A 23,709-nucleotide genomic window follows, 5' to 3' on the forward strand; every position below is an offset into this window, starting at 1 on the left:
TATAAATAGCAAGAGATGTCTGGTCTATGAAGAGCGTTCTGCTCTGAGGGTTTAATGACTCATGCTGCTGTCCATTCACAAAATTAACTTCTCATGGATGAAGAGATGCATTAGGGAAGAATGACGAAGACGGGGAAAAAACGGTATTGTAGAGGTGAGCAAGGGAAAGGAGGAGAGGGGATCTGTGCAGAAAGGAAGAGACAGTGAAAGAGACGATGTGTGTGTGTGTGTGTGTGAGACAGAGAGCAAGGATAAATCAGCGAGCGTGGAGAGATCAAGGGAGGAAAGAGATGACCCATTCAGGGGGCATGATTCAGCAGCAGGACAAAAATAGAGCCATTATAAGCAAGCCAGTCGTGCAAAGGGGAGTCATTACTCTTGTTCCCATCTTGGCCGTGGCAGTATTACTCAGCATTTAGATTTCATCTGAACTCAGCCAGTGCACACTCAGTCAACTACTCGCTCAGTAACTCAGCCGCTCACCTGTTTGAAGCAACAGTGAACAAAGTGAATCTCAACTGTAGACTGATAGCATTACCAAGAGAGGTTTGTTGGCCACTAATGACGCATACTTAACTTCTAATCTTGAAGATTTTCATGTAAATAAATGTCTGTTAAGCCCTTATGGCCCACTGATGAAAGCCTTTGCATTTGCAGTATATAGTATTATTATTACGGACTGGTGTCTGTGGCGACATTCGTGAAAAAAATCACAAGCAGCGCCCAGTTAGTGACGTGTTTTCCATCACCCAGCAGTGGTTGGGAGGGTAGGCGGAGCTAAGCGGCTGCTTTTCCGCTCTCTGCAAGTGTTGCGAGTAAACAGTAATCTACTATGGCTGAACAAACAAACAAAAGATTGATGACTAGAGATACAACTTCAACAATAAGTGAAAATACAAAGTAAAAGAAACTAATTCGACACTCAGATGAAGGCAAACAGTCTGAAAAGGAAAGCGACCGTCAGCGAGGAAAATCAAGAGGTACAGCCGAATGAATTCTCAGATCTCAGACAATAAAACAACCTTTAAAGTAAAAGATGGTCACATTTTGGACAAGGAAGAAAAGAAAAAGTCTCTTATCTTATCTCATCAAACAAACGTGTCATTCTTAAACCTACTGTGACCGAAATTAATACTGATGCCTCTATACTAGGGGTGGGACAAATTATTAATACGGCAAAAAATTGTCGTCCTGACTTCGATAGGCTGCTGCCAAATATCAATAGCTTAATTTACAAATATATCACTCTAAACAGATTTCCCAGCGATTTTGACTGACCCCAATTGGCCGAAAAAGTTAATCACACATCATGATATATCATTATATGATTGTCATGAAATACACTGAACAAAAATATAAACGCAACGCTTTTGTTTTTGCTCCCATTTTTCATGAGCTGAACTGAAAGATCTAAGACTTTTTCTATGTACACAAAAGGCCTATTTCTCTCAAATATTGTTCACCAATGTGTCTAAATCTGTGTTGGTGAGCACTTCTCCTTTGCCGAGATAATCCATCCACCTCACAGGTATGGCATATCAAGATGCTGATTAGACAGCATGATTATTGCACAGGTGTGCCTTAGGCTGCCCACCATAAAAGGCCACTCTAAAATGTGCAGTTTTATCACACAGCTCAACGCCACAGATGTTGCAAGTTTTGAGGGAGTGTGCAATTGACATGCTGACTGCAGGAATGTCCACCAGAGCTGTTACCTGTGAATTGAATGTTCATTTCTCTACCATAAGCCGTCTCCAAAGGCGTTTCAGAGAATTTAGCAGTACATCCAACCGGCCTCACAACCGCAGACCACATGTAACCACATCAGCCCAGGACCACCACATCCAGCATCTTCACCTCCAAGATCGTCTGAGACCAGCCACCCAGACAGCTGCTGCAACAATCGATTTGCATAACCAAAGAATTTCTGCATAAACTGTCAGAAACCGTCTCAAGGAAGCTCATTTGCATGCTGGTCGTCCTCATCGGGGTCTCGACCTGACTGCAGTTCGTCGTCGTAAATGACTTGAGTGGGCAAATGCTCACATTCAATGGCGTCCGGCACTTTGGAGAGGTGTTCTCTTCACGGATGAATCCCGGTTTTCACTGTACAGGGCAGATGGCAGACAGCGTGTATGGCGTCGTGTGGGTGAGCGGTTTGGATGGATTATCTCGGCAAAGGAGAAGTGCTCACTAACACAGATTTATACAAAATTGTGAACAACATTTGAGAGAAATAGGCCTTTTGTGTACATAGGAAAAGTCTTAGATCTTTGAGTTAAGCTCATGAAAAATGGGAGCAAAAACAAAAGTGTTGGGTTTATATTTTTGTTCAGTGTATATCAATGATCGCAGAATCGCTGTATCGTGATATTATCGTTATCGTGGGCCATGTAGCGCGTATCGTATTGTGACTTAGGAAGATAAGATTTGCAGTGAGTGGTATGAGAAATGATAGCAGAAGGAACTTTTGCCGAAATTATACTTCGGCATGTAACAGAATGAGCAATAATAAGACGTGCCGCTTTGTCAGGGCCGCCAAAATCAACACAAAATAAAAGTTCCTCACAGTAGCTTTAAAAATAGTTTTAATGAAACGGCCTAAAGCGTCCAGATTTAGAACACCTGGCACGAGGTAGCGCTCGAACATTTCAACAAAAGAGTTTTTTTTTAGAAGCAGCTTAATATATATTCAGTGGGAATACTCAATTTAATCTCCCTCTCTCTCACACACACATAAACACACACAAGTACAAACAACTACCACTGTGCCAGTGAGGCTGATTAACGTGAGACACAAAGGCAGTGATTCAAGCACTCCATCTCTGTTAGTACCTCTCTATCTATCAGGGCTGGCTTGTATGCTAACATGGGGGCGGGGTAGGGGCGAGTTGAGTGGCACGTCGTTAAGAGTCTTTCTTCCAGATTGGATTTATCACTGTAAAGGAAATGCAGCAGTTTGTTTTGCAGCAGGCTTTTAAGGATATGTAAATGATCTGGAGGGAAGGAGGGACAGGAAGATGGATGGTCAACTCCATTATTGGCGCTGTCACCGGTGATGCAGATAAAAAACAATAAAGAAATAAATCTAAAAATAGCCAACAAAAGAAAACCAAAGCCAGACTGGGTTAGCCTTTATTTAAGTGTATTTAATAAACCCTGATTTGAAAGTTTTAAGATGTCCAGAGCATTTTGATGAATCAGTAAAAAAAATGCAGCAAACAAAACAGCCCTGTTGCAGCAAACATTTTCATCTCATAGCCAGTTTATCTTGATCTGGGTGTAAAGGATATTCTTGGCCCGTCTATAAAGCCTCAAACTTTGTTCTGCTGTTAACCAAAGTCACACTACATTGAATAGCATTTGCATCCCACCAGTTAGATGCACTGTAAACAAATAGGTCTCTTGTCAACTAGATGGATAACTAAATGCAACTGAGGCTAATTGTAAAAGCATCCAAAGGGTCCTGTTTATGTTTGTGCACACTTGTGATATAAGAGACTTTGGGATGGATGTTGGAAGGCAGGTTGCAGAAAGTGAAACCATCATCATTAGACAGCACTGGTAAAGTTACAAATGATCACCTAATTGCTCAGGACAGGGAAATTTTTTTTTTTTAGATGTTAGTGCTATATTTGACACAATTGACCATCACATCCTGTTGCAGAGACTGGAACAATGAATTGGCATAGGCAAGAACTGCATTAAGTTGGTTTAAGTCCTATTTATAAGATCGATCTGATTTGGTACATGTTTAAGTCCTCTGTGTATGCTGAAGTTTGTCACAGAGTTCCACAAGGTTCAGTGCTCGGACCCATTCTTTTCACACTATAGAATATGCTATCTGTAAGCAATATCATCAGGAAACACTCAAATTTTAATTGTTATGCAGATGATACTCAATTGTACTCAATTGGCAAAAAAGCCAGAAGAAACCAATCAGTTAACTAAACTCAAAGCATGCCTTAAGGACATTAAGACCTGGCTGACCAGCAATTTTCTGCAACTTAACTCAGACAAAACTGAACTTACTGTTACATCTAAGAGATACATTATCTCACAATTTAGCTGTCCTAGTCTAGCATCCAGCTCCACTGTAAGGAACCTCAGAGATCTATTTGTCAGTTAACTCCCACATAAAACTTTTTTAGTCTTTTTTTCCACCTACGTAACATTGCAAAAGTCAGGCACGTCCCATTCTCTCTCCACATTATGCAGAAAAACTAGTCCATGCATTTGTTACTTCTAGGCTGGATAGTTGAAATATCCCATTGACAGGCTGCTTATTCACAGTCACATGTCAGTCGCCAAGTGTCCTTGGGCAAGACACTGAACCCCGAATTGCTCCCAGTTGCATAGCCATCAAGTAAGCATGGGCATAGATCTGATTGGAGATTGGCTCTTAGGCCTCTGCCACCAGTGTGTGAATCTTTGTGTGAATGCGTGAATGTGACATGTAGTGTAAAAAGCAGCTTTGAGTGGTCGCAAGACCAGAAAAGCGCTATATAAATACAGTCCATTTACCATTTACTCAAAGTCTCTAATAACTCTTCAGCTGGTCCAAAATGCTGCAGCAAGGGTATTGATATTGTATTAACTTCTCAGCACAGGCTCCTTATAAAATATAGAATAGAATTTAAAATCCTTCTTCTCACCTACAAAGCTCAAGCAATATCATAAAAAGTTCATAGTGCCCTGTTACCAATATAGAACATTGTGCTCCCAGAATGTAGGCCTGCTTGTTTTACCTAAAGTCTCGAGGTAGAGCCTTCACTTATGAGGCCCCTTGTCTGTGGAATCATCTACTACTTTGGTTCCGGGAGGCAGATACTCTCTCTACTTTCTCTACTCTCTACTAAGAGCAGGCTTAAAGCAGACCAGACCGTTACTGTGCTTTAGGCTTAGACTGCTGTGGGAATCCTTTTCCCTCCTCCTCTTTGCTGCATGTTACAGACTTTATATCTTCTTCCGAGTTTTTCGTGCTCTCTTGTCTCGCAGGTTCCTGTGGATCATTGTTGTGGACCACCTACCGTGGACCTGCTTGACTCCCACTGCTACAATTATTAACATCAGTCATACTAATATTATCATTATTATAGTAGTCACTGATAATATTAGTCATAGTTCTGTATCTGTCTCTATCTCTAGAAAAAGCGCTTTACAAAAAGAAACACAGATAATAACAACTAATGTATTTGAGGACACTTTCCACTGTTGAATTAGCACCAATCAAGAAAAAGGTCTTTATTGTGTGACTGACTCATTTTTTATACAATAAACTCCTAATTGCAAGTGAGAGTATCACTGCTTGCTCACTGCATGTTTACTTATAAATCATTATTCAAATTGAAGTCCACATTTGCTGTCTCTGGCTGTGCGTGTGTGGTAATAGGAGATACGCAACATTATTTAAAAATGTGCTTAATAGCTACTGGCCACAGGACAACTCATTAAAACAACATATCTGACAGATAGAGCAATGGAAGATGCCCCAGGTATCAGCTTTACCTGGGGTTTGCTGAGGAGTCCGATCAATGCTGCAGGTGGAGGGGAGGCAGAACTGGATCCCTGAAAACAAGGCAGTGGGGTGGATATTAAGAAAAGTGGGCACATCTGCCCAAACATAAATTACAAGTATTCACATTTCATAAGGCATACACAGAGTGGATCCTGGGAGGAATTGCAAGAATGGAAATCCTAACTTGGAAGTCCATGTTCCTTGAGCAGAGCGTGACTAAGGTTGGAAGTTCCTTACTGTCATTCTTTCTCATGGACACCAGCTACTCCATGAGCAGCAAAAAGAAGTCCAATTGAAGTGGATGAGACTTCTCACTTGATTTATTACCTTAGTAAAAAATCTATTTAGTTTGTGGTCTCAATCGCTTCTGTCAGCTTCTCTTCAATAGAGCATGATGTTCATTTTTTAGATCATGGTCCCAATTAGAGCAAAAAAGACAATAAAGGAGGGTATGCTTTTGGCTTCTCCACCTTGTGATTGACAACTAGCTAAGAGGGTGAAATGTCAGTCAAGATAGCAATGCTTACCAACCCTCTCGTTCTAAAAGTCACTGTGTAACGTCACTGTGGCTCCGTGCACTTCTTTCATTGATAGTGATATTTTGGCTTTGTTCAACCTTGTTATTGATGAAATGTTTCTGCAAAGGCCACTGCCTGTTACACTTCCCTGTAGCTGTACGACATTCACAATAAATGACAATAGATTTATACAGAAGGCAGTCAAAACAATCATGTAAACTGAAGAAGAGAAGCTTCCTTATCTTGCGTGCCACTGAGATAATTGACTTTCTTGTACAGTTTGTCTTTAAATAATAAAATCGTAACTCTTAGGTCTAGTTTTCTCTTCAAAATCTACCTATCACAGCATTCCCTCCACCCCCCTAAAGTTAACAGGGAAAAAATGCCTGTTATTATATGTCAGTATCTTTCATTGCACGACTGAATGCTGTAGCAGTTTCTTTTCTGATTATATCCAATGAATAAACGTAAAATCACTGGCGTACAGGTTAAATTATGTGCCACTTTCAGATAACAATTTTGCAAATGAAAAGTCTAGCATGGAAGTGGTCTTGGGAGGAAAAGGTAGTGCGTTCTATGGCCGTGAAATTAGGAAAATGAACAATACAACCTAATTAACTTCCCATCCCTTAGAAAACCTTTTAAATTCAGTCAATTTAGCAAACTTTCATAAAGTGCCCTGCACATTTTCCTATTCAAGACAACACAGGAGAAAATCCATTTCTGCCAGCTCATTGATGTTCAGCTAAGAAATTATTTTTGTTCCAGCACACTTTATTAGAGCACAGACTTCAGTTGGCGACTCCATATAAAGCCCATTAATTGGACAGATAGCACAGATATTTCTTGTGATTTTGCCTGGCTTTGTAGCATTTCATTGCTGGTAACAGAGTTCTGCATCTCCAGGGGTGTGTAGAAGTCTCTCATTGCACTGTATATCAAAACAAAACTATGAATAGAACTGAATACTTACAATGAGGCACTGTATATGAAATGAACAAAATATTTAGGCCATCTGTCATGCACCATTACAACACTATTTTGATCATTCATTGTCACACATTTTAAAAAATAGCCACATGATATACACCTCTTTTCAGGAAGGAACACAGTTAAACATCACATTAAACCTCTGTCCCACTTGCATTACATTCTCAGTCTTTGATTCCTGAGCATCAAGATGATATCTTACAGTAAAAAATACAATATCACCTTTCAACAAGGCCTGTTGATAATAATATAGTCGATTCACTTTGTATTTTTGAATTAAAACTATCCTATTACCTATTGTCCAGCAAAGATGTGTATATGTGTGCTGTATGTTCTGGTTGCAAAGTGTATGTGGATGTAGTAAATATGAAGTTGTGTGAATATAGAGGCTACATACCATTACTGTCCTGGTATTTGATTAGATTTGAGCTTAAGTTGAAGTATGTGATTTCTTTCCCCCAACAAATTAACAGTACAGTATTCCGGCTCCTTCTTAGATTTTGCAGACATCATTCCACAGCATCATATTTTGCTTTATAGTCCATCCAATAGCTCACATAGTAAACAGTATGTCCTTAAAGTTATATGATAACTGCTAAGAATAACTTTACTCCACTCGAGAGTGACAATAAATAGAGTTCAAAATAAGACAAAGGAAGGATTGTTTCCATCAGCACTGTAAGGATTGTCTTGACCTTGCGTACACCAGGCCATTTTGTCCATAGTCTTTACCAGAGCTCCAGAAGAGTCTCTTAAAATAGATAGTGTAAAATGTCTTTAATATTTTACACCAACTGGACAAGCGCATTCATAACTGGTGTTCCCAACAATTAAAAAAGGTACACTTCAATAAGCAGTACTGTCCTGGAAGATAATTCATATCCATGGTGACAAGAGCTTCAAAAAGGTTCATACTGCTTTCAGCAAATGTTTCAATTAATTCGTCACCACCTGGGGTTCATCACATCTTGCAGTTTGATTAAATCCTTGAGAGATGGTTTGTGCTGCTACCAGTGCAGTCTTTTTTTCCTGGAAAATAACTGAAGGTTTGTGTAGGAGGAAGTCAATGGTTTGAATGCCAACCATCACATGACATTTGGATCTGCACTTCACTCTAAAGTGCACTGGCAGCTACAGACCATGAACTATAAATTTACTTTGAGCTACATTTTGTCTGCTGAGAATGAGGTATGAGGTCACAGAGTGAGAGACACGTATGTGATTTCTGCACTGTTGTACTCGTATCTCCCGCTCCAGAGTTCCACACTGGCACTTCTGTGCATTGATTCTCGTCTCTGGCCCCTCCTCTGCCACCTGTACCACAGAAAGGCCTGATCGCTTGAGGGCCTTTCTGGACCAACCGTGGTCTCTTCTTCCACAAGTTCCCCAAATTCCATGGATACAGCCATACACTCCAGTGTTTCTACAATCATATCATCTTGCTGCATTTGTGCCAGGTCCTCTGAGGGTATGTCTTCGAGATCTGTTGGTGATTGGTCTATATCTTGTGACAGAGAACCTGGGGCTGGACTTGTTGGTACAGAGTCTATTTCAAGCGATGTATCAGGAGATACAGAACTAGGAGGGGATATTGTGACAGTGACCAGTGGTAGTTGGACTGTATGTAAATCTGTAGCCACTTCCTGAGGCATATGAGCTAAGCGATACTCCATAGCTGGATCCAAACAGACGGATTCTGTTGACTGTGAAAGATCCAAGGGGCACAGAGTGGCAGGGTCAACAGTGGGAAGAGGTGAAGTTGAACTTTCTGACTGGTAGATCGGTGGATCTAAATCCTCTGTGTAAGATGGAGAGTCAATACTCATATCGAGCGGTTCTGGTTCAGGGTCCATGAACACAGAGTCAAGATCATCTTGATCTAGGGAGGTCAGCATTACCAAGTCAAAGTGGACCAGATCAGCGTGAAATATAGGAGTGGTATCAAGTGGTTCAGGAAGTGGTGGCCACTCCGAGTCTTGGGACTCAGGATCAGTGTGGAGTTCAGTTTCTACTGAACTAGGTGTAAAGGTTGAGACTGATGTAATTTGCTCAGGGGGAAGGTCAGAAGGGTCATCTGGAAGGGTGATAATGGGATCTGGATTTGTGTCACTGTCCGTTGGGCTTGCAGGACAGTCATTGTCAAGGTACTCTGATATCACTATAGATGGACACATGATGTCAGTCTCTAAACTAGATGGTGTAGCAATATCAAGACCAAGTGTGGCTGCATCACAGGAAGAGATCGGGCCTTGACTATTAGGTTCAGATGATGACACCATTTGCAGGTCTGACTGGTCTACGGGCTCTGTATTTTCTAATTCTGAATATGACACAGTAGTAGGGTCTGCAGGCAATGGATCTGGCTTGTCTACAGTGACAGGATCTGGAGACTCTGGATCTGACATGACGTCATAATCATGTTCCTCTGGTGGAGACACTGTAACTACAGGTACTGGATAAGGTAGCTGTATCTTATCTCTTTCAATTAACTCAGAGTCTGGGGATTTCATGTCGTCAGGCTGAGATGGTTCAGGACCTGAAAGGGACTCATTTGCTAGTTTTGTTTTTATTAGCTGAGGAAATTTTTGCACTTCTTGTTCCACTGTCACTAACTTCTGAGGGCTCTCGAGGGTTGCTTCTGGCGAAACAGGCACTGAACCATGAGTTTTAAGTGGCTCATTAGGGACTGTGTCAGGTGAACTCACACTTGCATGGTCAAGTAACTCTGGTTCTGGTTTTACTCCAGAGGGCAAAGGAGTCAAGTCAAATGGCTCCTGTTGGTTTGCTCTAACAGAGCCTGGAAGAATTGGATCCAGAGAAAGTGGTATGGCACTCTCCACGTACATTGACTGTGGACAAGCAAGAATGCTTGGGTCCATAGAGAGCTGTTTTGGCAGTTTGTGGCGAGAGCCTTTCTTTTCTTCCTTCTCATCTGGACAATTTACAGCTGCATCTGCAGTGCTTTGTCGGACCAGAACCTTGCTCCTGGCCTGGGTCCCCACAGAAACTTTTGATACCTGTGGTTTCTTCTCCCGAGCACCCCCAGTGCTTCTATCTGTTGCAGAGGTTCCAAGTCCTGCTGCCCCTACCCCAGATCTCGGTCCTGTTCCTGCTCCTGCCCGAACCCCTCCACCAAAACCTGCATCAGCCCCAGCAGCCACGTTGCCCCCTTGGGGGGACCATGTGTTGTAATGCTGCGTGAAAGTGTTGAAATTACTGTTGAAAGCACGAAGCTCTTTACAGAGGTCCCTCCTTAGTTCAGCTAGCTCTCGACGCATGGCTGAGACCTCTTCCTTCCACTGCATGCTGATAGCTGCAGCCAAGGTAGCTGACTCTTTGATACTGGCCTGGATTGCTTTTGGCGATGGCCGTTCTGGGGCACTTGATCTGGGTGATCTGAAGAGGCTTGGAGAAACAGGCGGTCCGGACAAAGGCTTGGCCTTAGCGCCCATGTTATCTTGTTGGTAAAGCCTGTCTCTTCTGATTGGGCAGCCCAGATCATCATGAGCCAAAGGGGCCGTGTCTGCCAGTTCCTCATGTATACTGGCCCGGTTGGGTAAACAAGAGTCTTCCTGCACATAATTTCTGTCTGGAAGACAAATGTAGATATGTATCTTTAATAGGGCCACAGGTGTGAGCAGCTGGAGAGAATGTGCTTTTTATTGCCACAAAGCAGAAACAACAAATCATGCACTGAATGCCATGAGTCAAAATAAGATTATATTAGAAATCTACAACACCTAAGTGCTATCCGTATGATTATTGCCTCAATTCACATATATGTAAATCCTTGATACGTATTTGCTAGTTTTTAATTCAGAATATTTACAATCTGTAATATCATTATCCTTCACATTGTTAAAAACCAGTGTAACACTGGGAAAGTCCTCCCATTTTGACTCATTTCTGTTAATGGTTTACACTGCCTTCTCAACCTTAATTTGTAGCATGCATTCTTCACACCTTTTCAATGCACAAAGCTGAAACTCCTAGCTCCAGGAACACATCACAGAGAATGGACACTATTTCCAATAAATGAAGTGTAAGAACAATCCTTGCATGCTCTTTTGCTTTTGGTCAAGGTAAAGGAATGTGTACTTTGTGCAATGAAAAGAGGCAAAGATGAGCAAAGCTTCCAAACCGTTTCCTATCAATCAGGAAGTATAGTATGAACCCTATTGAAAATGTGAGTTCCAGTTTAACAGATTGATTTAAAGCACTAATTGCTCCATGTCCAGAGTGTTGGAGAAATCCATCACAAACCCAACTCTGTACCCTAAAAATGTAAAGATATGAGTTGACTGAGAAAGCAGTGTAAGCAATCATTAATAGGTAAGAAGAATCAATCAGCACATCTCCAGATGGACACACCTCCAACCCTCCCTATTATAGTGTAACTGATGTCATGTGTGTGAAACTACAGTGGGAAGAGGTGGAATCCACTCAGACTTCTCATCCAGGCACTTTTTCTTCTTTTCTTCCCACATTCTTCATCCTTAAAAGGACGTATCATTTCCTTTGTGAATCCAGCATTCATGGGAGTTGTTGAGACCACCAGCAGCTAACAATTTGTAATAAAGACTCATAATCTCATCTGTATCATAAATAAAGGCACGTGTCAGCTGAGTAGGTTTAGATTAATTGGACAAAGTTTGCGTATGTGACTAATGTGACTAAACAGTGTGAGAGGAGTTCAGTTACTGGTGAATTCATCGTCAGCTTTATATTATCCTGGTATAGACACAACAGTGTGCAGCTCTGAAATGCGATCTCATTGTGTGTAAGTATGAGCTCTGTAACGGCACACAATAATTTGTGTGAAGTGAACAATATGTGAGCAAACAAATTTTGTATATTTTTGCATGAATTCGGATTACAAATGAACAATGCATAGTTTGCATATGGAAGTTTCACATTTTCCCAGTTGACATTACAGCTGAGAGTGCATTCACAAGTGTCACCAAGTGGCATCATAAAGCAAGTCAGGTTTTCAAAATGTTGCGTAAAAAGCAATCACGTCCTAATTCTGACCTGATTTTCTTTTCCATTTGTGATTTTCAATAGGGTTCATAGCTTTACTCTCTGTTGCATCCAGTGGATGAGCAGATGAAGCACTGTATCCGTAATACAGTAGGATGAACTAGCACAGCTCACAAGAGGTAGCTATGGTAATCATACGTCAATCAAAAACAATGGTAACATACAAGAGTGACTCATGCAAAGGTATGAAGCTGCTTTACAGTACAACCAGTATGCAACTGTTCTATATCCATCCATTAACACATGTCAATGCCAGATGTAAGCTTTTCTTTTCAGTTTGTAAGTACAAACAAAAATACCAACATCCAGGATGTCCCACATTGTACGGTGCACATAAATTTAATGTCCAAATGGCCTTACCTGTGGTAGACCTTATGGTGGAGGTAACAGTGGAGGCCATGGGGGGGATGCAGTCATCGTCTTGGGAGTAGCCGGCCTGGATGGCTCGCAGGTAGCTGTGACTCCGGGTTCTGAAGCACCCGGGCAGATCCAAAGCCTCCATGGCCTGAGATTCCACCTCACTAAACACCGACTCGCACACTGATTCAAACTGGCCGTTTATTTCTGTTTCACTCACCTGTGAGACAAAAAAAGCCATAAGAAAGCTCTTTCCATTGTTAAGCAAGCGGGGCTATTTCTTTGTTTATCTGGAGAAATTAATTTGTTGGTTATAAAAGCTGACATGGTGTTCTCTGTCAATTTCTGTTAGAAGAAAAACAAGGCTTGCTGCTATAATGAAACGGCTTAATGTTTTAATAAGCAATACACGAAAGAGGAATCAAAATAATGTTTTAATAATGTCATAAAGCAATTTTTGTGTTTTTGTTGCCTGGAAATTGTTTTGTCTTATTTACATGCTAGCAAATAACCTGTGGGCACGTTGATTAAGCTGTTGCTCTTGCTTTGTGGGAATACAACTCAACAACATGTTGATTTTGACATAAGCTATTACAAATGGTTGCTTACTGAGTAGAAATTGTTTGATCATTATCACTGCACTGCCATTTCACAACAACAAGAATCAAAGATAAACATTGTGTTCTGTCGGGATTTGGAATTAGTAGAGGTTGAGCTTTTAAGACTCTGAACAAATCAATATTTCCTCTCTTTTAAGAGGGAGATGAATATCTCAACAACCCCTGTTGGAGTCCTTTCATTTATCCAGATAATCACTGTGAAATGAACTGTCATATGAAACAAGGGCGAGTAAAATTGAGTTAAAAAAAGGCATGTGTTGGTTCTGACAAGTAAAATCTGAACAGTATTTGTTCAAAGAATAAGCCGCCACCTGGGACCTCCTCAGGGTCTCTCAGCAGACTCCAGTGAAAGAACCATTTCTGTCCGGTATAAGGTAGGTATAAAAAAATCTTAACCAAAAGGTTAGACACTCACCTGGCTAACTTGGCTAACACAGCTAGCCTGACTAAGGGTGCTGACGGCCCGCATATAGCTCTGGTTCCTGGAGCGAAACTTGGGAGAGTTGTAGTTGGTAGAGGGATCCAGGGCAATGCTTGGGTGCATGTCCCTGGTGGCTTGCAAGTGGTAGCTCTGACTGAACAGAGAGAGAAAAGGAAAAGCATGCAGGGAGTGAGACTACACTCATCAATCATGACATGTTAAGCAAGTTAATTTCGTATAACTTAAAAAGGGGGTATTATGCTGTTTCATTTCACACGTTTTAAGACGTACACATAATGTTACAATGTTGGATGTCCAGACTAAACGTGGGTGAAGTTTCAAATCTGTCTGTAAAAGTATATTGCAGGTTTCAGACAGGTTTTTTTTACACGCTGCACTTTGTGATGTCACAAAGTTCGGCCTCAGCAGGCTTCGGAGAGCTGGCCAATCAGAAGAAAGTGGGCTTGTAGGGGCGGGGGTTTCATAAAGGGACAGAGCTGACTGAGTCATTTCAGGCAGTGGCTGTAATTTTTTTAAACTGTAAATTATGCTAAGCTACTCCACAGGTATCACAGAGTGAAATATGAAGCTTGAAATTAGCACAATACCCCCCCTTAAACTTATAAAGAAGCAGTTTGGCTAGTTGCTGCAGGTGTACATAATGTAACAAACTTAATGACAAAAACAATTAAGTGTTATTAACGGTAGTGGGCCTCCTCTGGAACTTCAAAGGGAGACTGGTTATGACATTGTGTCTCCCACTGATGTATTCACCAGTGTCCTTAAAAAGGCACTTCGATTTCTGTAGTGCTGAAACATCCAATCAATGCTTGGAGATGAGGGAAATGCAAATCAGAAGCTAGTTAGTGAGCAAGCACTTCAGAGAGCCCCCTTGTGTCAGCCAGGTCAATTAAATGTGCTAGCCCAGCAGTGGAAGAGAGAGGTTCTGACACCCCAGCCCGGTTTGAGATCTGCTGGAGAGAAGACTATAGAAAAGCATAGAAGAAGAAAGGTGCTATAAGAAACCTATGTGAGTCACATTAGGAATTCCAAAGTGAGGTTCCCTCCGCCAGATCTATTTCTAATGACAGGCAGGGATGAGTAAGCAGTTTCTGGGCTTTTTATAGAGATAAACGCTGATGTTTGGCAGCGAGGAAAATGCCAGTGTGATTAAAAGTCCCCCGATCCATCTTGTCAGGCTGTAGCAAGGCTGTGTGTATTTGCAAAGTAATATCAACCTTCAAAACATCCAAAGACATCTTATGACAGAAACATCTAGAGATTAAGTCTGAATGAAGAGGCTGGAAATGGGAAGACGTACTATCTCTTAATGTGATTTATGTGTCCAAACATACTACGTTACTAGCACATTTTAAATACTGTATGATGAAGTGATTGTTTACTATGTCGGTGTAATATGTAGCAGAGAATCAAATCATATCTATATGATGTTTATCAGTGCCTTAGGCTTTGCCAGTATGAGCAGATTGCCCCAGGTGACCTCTCATTGACTGGTCTTGAGTGTTTGCTCTGTGAGGCGCCATATTGAGTATGTCAGCAGGGCATCGAGCCAGCTGGCTCCGATGTCTGACCACTGCAACATGGCAGCAACAGAGAGGTATGGGGAGGGGAGAGCCTGTATTCACCTTAAGTCTGCAGCAAAATTGGTGATGTAGTTACGCATGTCACTGTTGATTTTATCCAGGCGGTAAGAGCTGTGGGTAGAGAAGAAAAGAGAGTTACTGGGTCCCATGAGGATGGATTGGATGGATGTGACGTCACTGGGAACAAGTCCAATGGAACTGGCTCTGTGTGGCATTTGTGGTGAACTGAATGTTTGCTTGGGAGTTTTCACAGAAGTCCTGCAAACATTAGGTTGATACAAAATGACGAACATGGCCTTCAGGTAATGATAAAAGAGGGAGAATGTTAAAGTTACATTTAGTTGACGGACAAAATAGCCTGGTCAAAGCAACATCAAATAAATGAAACGACAATGTGACACACAAGCAACGTAATGAAGAGTGTGTTATGATTTACTGCGCAGTAGGTGCAGAATAAACAACAATTCGAACAATTTTTACACAACACAAGAAAACTGCTCCTTCGGCTCTTTAAATGAATCTTGTTCTGCTCAAGGTTTCTGCCTGTTAAAGGGAAGTTTTCCCTTGCTACTGTTTCCAAGTGCTAATGTTGGGTTTCTGTAAATAATATTACATAGAGTACAGTCTAGACCTGCTCTATATTTGAAGTGTCACTTCTAAAATATAGAGCAGATAGAAACCAGAATACTATGGCATTTTAACACCTTATCCAGGTTTCTGCATATAATTTGTTGGTAGCTTAGATGGTAAGAAATCAAGTAACAATTACACAGATATGGTCATAAACCTGGATCCTCATATGATCATGAATTGCCTGGTTTCTCCTGTTCCATTATAAGGCTCAAAACTACTAAAAAATTAAAGATACTAATGTGAATGAAAACACACTCAATAGTTGTGTCCCAATTCAGGTGCTACATCCGTTCAAGGACATATTTGGTGACCAATTGCGTCACAGCAGTGTGTCGAAGGCTGTCCTATTTGAAGGCTCCTTCAAATGCGTCCGACAAATGCATCCTCATTCCAGGCTACGAAGAATCCATTGCGCACCAATTCAAATGAGATGGCGGACTTTTATGCGGGTGAGAAATACACTTTTAAAGGTAAACGTTTTAGGTTTCAACCCTGTCGAAAGCTTGCGATAAAGTTACGTGACGTTTGTTATGATAGCTAGCTATGTGTTGCTAGGCGACAGGAGCAGCGTTGGATGATGCAGGGGTAAGGGCAGGAACAGCTGGTAACGCAAACAGGAAATCCTCCGTAGACGAGACCGTTTCATTTCAGTTCGGCTTTAGCGGTCTGCACAGGCTATGAAGGACGCATCCTTCGTAGACCACATCCTTTGAATGATGCAGCCCGAATTGAGTCACAGCTAATGTTTCTATGTTTGGCTAATTAAGATGATAAATAACCTACCTGAGCACCCTTTCCTGAGCAATTAAACTTATCTGAGCTTTTCAGCTGACAGTATCAGACATACTATGTGCATATAACTTAAGCATACTCCCTCCATCCCTGCCTGTAAAGATATGCATTATCGTCAGATGAATGAAGGGAGGCTGTTTTGAAAATGCGTTGGCCCTAAATCAAATCATGCCAGAGCAAATTTCATTTAACGTCTCTGACTGGTGCTAATGCACTTCCATTGTTGGCCAATATAAAGGCAGTGGAAGATGGGAATCTCACACTTCCTGCCTTTCACTCTGCTAGGAAAAGTACTCTCTGTGGTAAAACAAAGCCCAGCCTTGACAAAAGCTGTTATGTGCTAATTTTTGGAGAAGAAAGGGTTCAAAGTGAGGCGTTTGATTGAACAGGGCATAAAGAAAGAACAAGGACAGATGAGAATTCTGAAGCAAGACAAAAAGATTGCTGCAGGAGAAAAGATTTTACAAGGATTAATGTGAAGTGTGTGCTAACAAAAATACAAACTTTAGAGGTAGGGTATAAGGCCACTTTTAAACTGTTTGTTAGTCCAGAATGTGCATTCAGCAGATATGGCTCCTTCGTGACAGACAGAATGCACTGAAAAAAAACCCTATGGAGAATAATTACATTCCCAATGGGGTGGATGAAAACAAGAGGAGTTCATCTCATCTTGGAAAAGAAGCCCTGAAGAAGGAAACATATGAAAAGTCACTGTGCTTCGTACCATTAGCAGTCAGTGTATCCATACTGAACACACTTTGACTTGTTAAACCCACAAAACTCTTTCTGTTAAAGCTTTTGTATGCAAGCCATATACTAAAAGATCAAGAGCCATACAGAAGTTAATACCTTTCTGAATGCCATTTTGCCATAGCATGAAATCCTACATCTATAGTCGAGGCAAAAAAAAAAAGTTAGTAATAAGCCTCGCCAATAATTAAGTAGGTTAACTATGCTTGACACAACTTACTCAGACACACTCAGACACACAATGGATAGGGGCTCTGCTTTGACCTTGAGCTGTGGTGAAAAAAGGCTCATTCCCAATGCAATCTGAATGAGTAATTACAGTATGTTGAATCAGGAATTATTGAATGCTTTGCCACTGTTAACTTTGATTAATTATGTTGCCTCAAGAAGCTAATCAAGGATGGGGGCAAACAAATGTGAGTTATTTTAGAAACTGGTAAAAATGTTGGGGATTGATCGGCTTTTGGGGTTTAGACACCGGGCCAAAGTCATTCAAAGAGAGAACAGTTGCCTGAGAAGGATGTTACTTATTGATGACCTTCTGTGCATGTGTCAATGCAAAATACTATCAGACGTGACATATCATTACTGATCAAGTCAGTGACATAGTCATGAGTGACTAATGGCTAATAATGAAATTTGCTTCATGTCATTCACGTCCCATCATCATTAATCCATTCGTTAAACATCTTTGGCATGTCCGACCATGGCGCAAAAAAAGCTGACTCATCACGGCTATCGGCTGTGCAGCTTATAGAATGCACAGGAGTTACAATGAAGAGGTGGGGGGGTGTTCAATGAATATTAATTAAAACAATCATTGACACCTAACTTTTCTTCCAGTGGGCAGGCTGTTCCAGCTCAGTGCGCCCAAGACTGTTATATGTTCTTTATTGGTGTGACGAACAAAGAGGCGACCCTGTCAACCATGATAACGACAGCGAGCTTGAAAGAGGGAAATATGGAGGGAGGTGACACAACCTGACAGCCTGTTCTCACTTTAACATGATTTGCTTCAGGGAACGGCTGCTGTCAAATTTGTGTTTGGCCCATCTAAATCCCCGTGCGGGACGTCAAATTGCTACAAGAGCAGAGAAAATCCAACCTATACCACATCTGTCCTGAATCCAATCTAATTCCATCCCAACAAGGCCAATGAAGCATAATAGCATGAGAGCTCTCATGTCAGGCAGCACTCGCATCCGGGGTGCCCCTTTTGTGTGGGCTTAACAGCAACAGATTTGGACCACAGCATGATGGCGGCATGAATAAAAAACCTCTAACAAAAGGATGAGGGACTCAGGTCATCAAATATTTGCAGACAATCCAATAATAACATAGACCTTATAATTAAAAGACTTATTTAAACTGTGGCTGAATGAAATCCTCCTCATTCCTATAAAAGTCGAGGGTTTCTTTATCCAAATGTATGATTTACAATTTTACAGTGTAAAGAAATATCAACAAATCAAAGTACCAATAACGTTTGGTTTCCTGTACCTATTCTTTAGGGTAAAATGATCAAAGAAATCTGGGTTTGCAAATATGATTGTGCCCTGTACCCTTTCTGGTAATTGTGTGATTATGATTCATAGAAATGTAATTCTGAAGTTGAAAAGTTCCAGTCTACTCTAACTGCGCTTTTAATGTCTACAAATGAGCTATAATAGTATGCTAAGCCTTTGCCCTCTAACGTGCGCTTCAAATGGAGAAAAAAAAAAACAGGCTTCTTAGGGTTCCCTTTAAGTGGAATGGTCCTGCATTTCAGAAAGCCTCATTCTACCACTGAAAGAAAGTATGGATTGATGAGCTGCTGTTATATTTACAGCCACTTTCCACCACTGATTTGACCATTTGGTAGAGTGAAACCAAAGCTTCGGAGGACACTGATCTACCTATCAGACTGTTGGCTTCGACATGAAACTAAAACTCCAATGGTAATTGTTGTTCTCAATGTCTATATGCATATTGTGTGAGCTTATTTTGTCTGTTATTTATACCGTTCAACATTGACTAGCTCAAATTTTTACCATGATCTGCTCAGTTTCAGTCACCATTGATTAAGGTACATGATAACGCCAAAAGACGACAGTGGCCTAGAAACACCGCCTCCAACAAACATTTTGGCTGTGTAATTGCCTCACAATTCTGTTTGCCACTTGTGTGGGCTACAAGAATAACTCAGGTTTAAAGAAGGGCTGTGATCTCTCTATTTATTCTTCATAGTGGAAGGAGGAGCCTTGATCACTGGAGTGTTGCAATATAGCCAAAATCTTCTATCATGGTATATACATTTTTTTATCCTGGAAATAGTATATATCACAATAAAGTAATTGTTTCGTGAATACAAAAAAGAAATGGTCTCAAATTACCAAACCTTTTTCTTCACTTGATTATTTTCTTCTTTTATTTGAAACTACCAAACAAATGAAAACAAATGCCTACAACATAGTCAAAACGGTGAGACTCAAATTAATCTATTTAAGGTTCCTGAGAGTTAAAGTTAAAAGGTGGGATGCCTCTGTGTAAAGAACGTCATGTCTGCTCAAATAATGTAAAAGTGGTTAGCTTCACAGACTTAGGTTTTAATTGGTGTTCTTTATAAAATATGTTTCTCTGTTTTTTCTAAGGCTTTCTTATGCTCTCTATTGTAGACAAACATTTCTTGTGGTGTTCCACATGGTTCAATCCTAGGTCCTCTTGTTTTTCATGTCCGTGTTGCCTTTAGACGTAATTATTTCGAAATACATCATCAATTTCCACTGTTTTGACAATTTTTGACAATATGTGATTATAGTTTCATTTAAATCAAGTAATTATTTCAATTATTTTTTGATGTTAAGAATACCACACTCTGGGTACAATATTCTATCGAACTATTGTTGTCTTGTTTTAAGGGTATAAATTAAGTCCTTGTTGTCTGGCAGGTGAGAATTATGCTGGCTCACAGCAAAAGCGAATCAGAAGTCAGGACAGTCTGTGATCCAGTCAGGTGCCAGAACAGCAATAATTAGCACCTTCAGTACAGGTCACCTGATATTTCCAAAGATTGTGTCTACTATAAAGTGGCTTCCCCTGCTCCCTGACAAAGCCAAATACCCTCACTGGACCAATATATTCAGAAATGTATGCACTTAGCTAATATTGGACGATATATTGACCAGTCTCACATTGTTGTGATCAGAAAAAAAACAGGTGTTTCAGAGGACAAAAAACTGAAACCTCTCTATTTACTAAAAATGCAGGATAAGTGATAGCCAATTGTTACACTCTTCGACTAGGTTCAGGGAGTATCAGGACTCTTTAGTAATGACTCCCTAAATACCAACAATGCTGCTGCTGCAGTCAATGGCCACACAGCCTGATCCATGCTGGTCAATATCTTCCTTTCAGCAGAACCATCAGACTGTCGGTCTAACCACTAAGAGAGCTATTATTCAGAGGGGCCTCAGAGTACAATAACTGAAACTGATAGCCCTTCCTGCTGTTGCATCCTCATAAATCATTCACTGTTTACAACCGTTCAAAATAAATAGTCAGGGGAAGCTTTGCAAGATGTGAAAACTAAAGCATACCTCATACATTACTTTATACTCTGGAAGAAAGACTGCAAAAATGGCCAAATGACTCTGTCTTCTTTGTCACATATCATTATGTATCTGCCTGATCATTATATATCCTCTGGGAATATCTGGTCTATTATATAAACATGTGCGGGTACTACTGATGGCCCGTGACAAAAGCTGAATTTCTCTTCTGTCGTTGTTCCGTCTCCTGCCATCCTACTGAGAGGCATCAGAAACACGGCCAACAATACTTATCATTAATTCTGTTCGGGTTTGTGCACGTACGTGTTTTCATCAGGGTCAGCTTAACAGTTACAATCCGTATTAGCAGATTTCGTCTGCGTTGCCCCCAGCGGTTCCAAGCTTCCAGGGAAAGGGCTGTTTCATATGAGAGAGTACCAATTTCAAAGCCTCTGCTGAATAGCAATGAGCATGGCGTCAGCAGCATGAAGACATGACGATATGGCAATAAGAGTGAGGGAATCATCAGCATTAGTCACTGTGTATCACTGTCTGTATGTGTGACTGTCTGACATTGCATACTGCAGCTATATATCTGTCACAGGTCATCCTCTACACTGAGGTCAGACACAAGGTTGTCTTGCATAATATCTACATTTTTTTGTCAGATGATGTGCCTTTGGGCTCATGCAGACTAAAAGCTGAACAGACACTCTGCATGATTTATGCAGAAGTTGCAGAAGGTTTGTAAGAAGATTCTCACTAGTCTATCCCCGAGTAAGACACACTGCATGGAATAGAAATAACCAACAAACCAAGTTAGGGCATCCCAGGCCAAGCTGTGTGCTTGTTGTCTAACAGATAATTCTTGCAGTCATATCTGAAGAGTACCTGTATTTTTCTACTTTGTCATATTAATTGTCCGTTTATGCAGTTCCATGGATCTATGTAAGGTTATATCCAGCCACATTTTCTACCTATAACCACAAATATACTCTCTTTTTCATCTTCATCACAAATATTATCTTAACATTTAATCTCATATACAATGGGGGATAATACAATAAATAGCATTGAGGGAATAAAGCCATCACCAGCTTTTAGCCACACTGGCATTACCTATAGACAGTTGTCGAAGCATGTAGTGTACAGCTATCCTGAGTTGTAATTGTCAAAGTTCCCTTTCTAGCATGACACTGACAGAAAAAAGGACAGATTTTGTCTACTTAGAACAATTTCCAATGAATTCAGCACAATACAGCTTCTAACTTTGGCTTAAAGCCACGGTGAGGAACTTTCCATTTGCGTCAATCTTGGCCACCCCTGTGGAAAAAGCGGTACATCTGATCCTGTCCTCCCAATCTGGCAACTCTGGCAAATGCCAGATGGGCAGGCCCACTGGGAATTGTGGGAGAAAAAAATCGACTTGCCGGCCGCAGCCCACTACTCAAAAAGGCACTGCAGTTCAGGCTGGATTACAGAGCTTCTGAAAGGGATGCAATCGCACCGGAGCACTAATTGTAACGGGAATGGTCTGGCCTCTGGTCTCTTCAAAAGTAGCCCGACTCCGCTATAACCGCAGACCTGGCAACCCTGGCTTCGCATCACATGACGTGACAATGTTTATACTTTAACTGTGCACGGAAATACGGACAGATCGCAACGTTATTGATTCAGGTACAGAGCATCAAAACACACACAGATCTGTGTCATATCTGCTCCTCTCCTAATGTCTGTCTCCTCCCAACACTTATGATAACTGATAACCTACGCATGGATCACCTCCTGCTCATCTAATGCACAGCTTGTTGAGACGTATTTTATTCTTTGTCAAGGTTGTAAACAGAAATACGGGAGCGATCGTGACCCTTTTGAGTCAGGGGCAGAGCATGAGAAACACACACAGATCGGTGTCCTCACTGCGCCACACTGCACTCCCCCCCACTGCGATATTGCGCTGCGTATGTTGGAGAAAAATGGGGCCGGTCCAGACGAAAATTGCCAGGACCGAATTTTGTTCCCAGTCCGACTCTGTGCAGAAGTTTTTTTTTGGTGGCATTTAATCCTTTAATGTACAGAACAGTGGATAAGAGATGGAAATATAAGAAGAGAGAGAGGGGATGACATGCAGCAAAGGGCTGAGGGTCAGAGCTGAACCCGGGGCCATTGCATCGAGGAATGTGCCTCTATACGTAGGGTGTGCCTCGCTGTCGCTGGTGATCTCGTTTGCTTTTGTAGGTCATACAGAGGCATTAGTATTAATTTCAGTCTGTTTCATAAGGAGCTAAAAAAGTCATCACAGGAGCTTTAAGTCATACAATATTAACACAACCATCTGGATACTTTTAACAGCTAAATAATTGGGGTAAGACAAGGTTGGTGAGACAAGCCCTACTTGCTTTTACCAACCTCAATTGCTGGTAATGTCTTATTGATAAGTCCCAAGGCACATGCAACAGCTTCCACATTATGACATCATTTTTAATCTTTGGGGAAGGTTTTATGACAGTACCAGACCACTTTCTATAGGCCATATTGGCTGCCCAAATGCTAGAAAAATGTTCTGCGTGCTGTTGCCTCCCCACAGCAGCTCCTGCCCCAGGGACAGCCTGATACTGCTACCTGGACAATACATGCACAGATATCTGCATTTGACTGATAATCATCAATATATTGGACTGTCTCACATTGTTGTGATCAGAAAAAGGAATATTTCACCAGTCAGATATTGCACTGTCCACATAATGGTGTCAGAGTGGATGGCGGAAACAGATTTTAATTGATGGGACAGAAAACAGGTGATTGGTCAAAAATAAAGTGAGACACAGCAGTTTATAAAAGCATACTTCTTTTTAACCGATGACTCCAAACTGCATCTGTGGCTCGGGGCGGCGTTCAATCCCTGACTGCTACAGTCACATGTCGAAGTGTCGTTGGGC

The 23,709-nt window shown here is 41.2% G+C and overlaps 1 protein-coding gene across 1 annotated transcript in view; it reads right to left on the reverse strand.

Moving 5' to 3' along the window:
• Positions 1 to 23,709, reverse strand: part of dlgap2a (discs, large (Drosophila) homolog-associated protein 2a) — a 189,603-nt gene that overhangs the window by 19,220 nt on the left and 146,674 nt on the right. The window contains exons 6-7 of the mRNA XM_069661762.1: positions 13,468 to 13,618; positions 12,427 to 12,643 (exon numbers count right to left, since the gene is read on the reverse strand). Of these exons, the coding sequence (XP_069517863.1) occupies positions 12,427 to 12,643; positions 13,468 to 13,618 (368 nt within the window). The remainder of the gene's footprint in view (positions 1 to 12,426; positions 12,644 to 13,467; positions 13,619 to 23,709) is intronic.

This window comes from Semicossyphus pulcher, unplaced genomic scaffold (genome assembly GCF_022749685.1).
Source record: "Semicossyphus pulcher isolate SPU_LCO1_2020_fin unplaced genomic scaffold, fSemPul1.0.p SCAF_14, whole genome shotgun sequence".
NCBI classification, from domain to species: domain Eukaryota; kingdom Metazoa; phylum Chordata; class Actinopteri; order Labriformes; family Labridae; genus Semicossyphus; species Semicossyphus pulcher.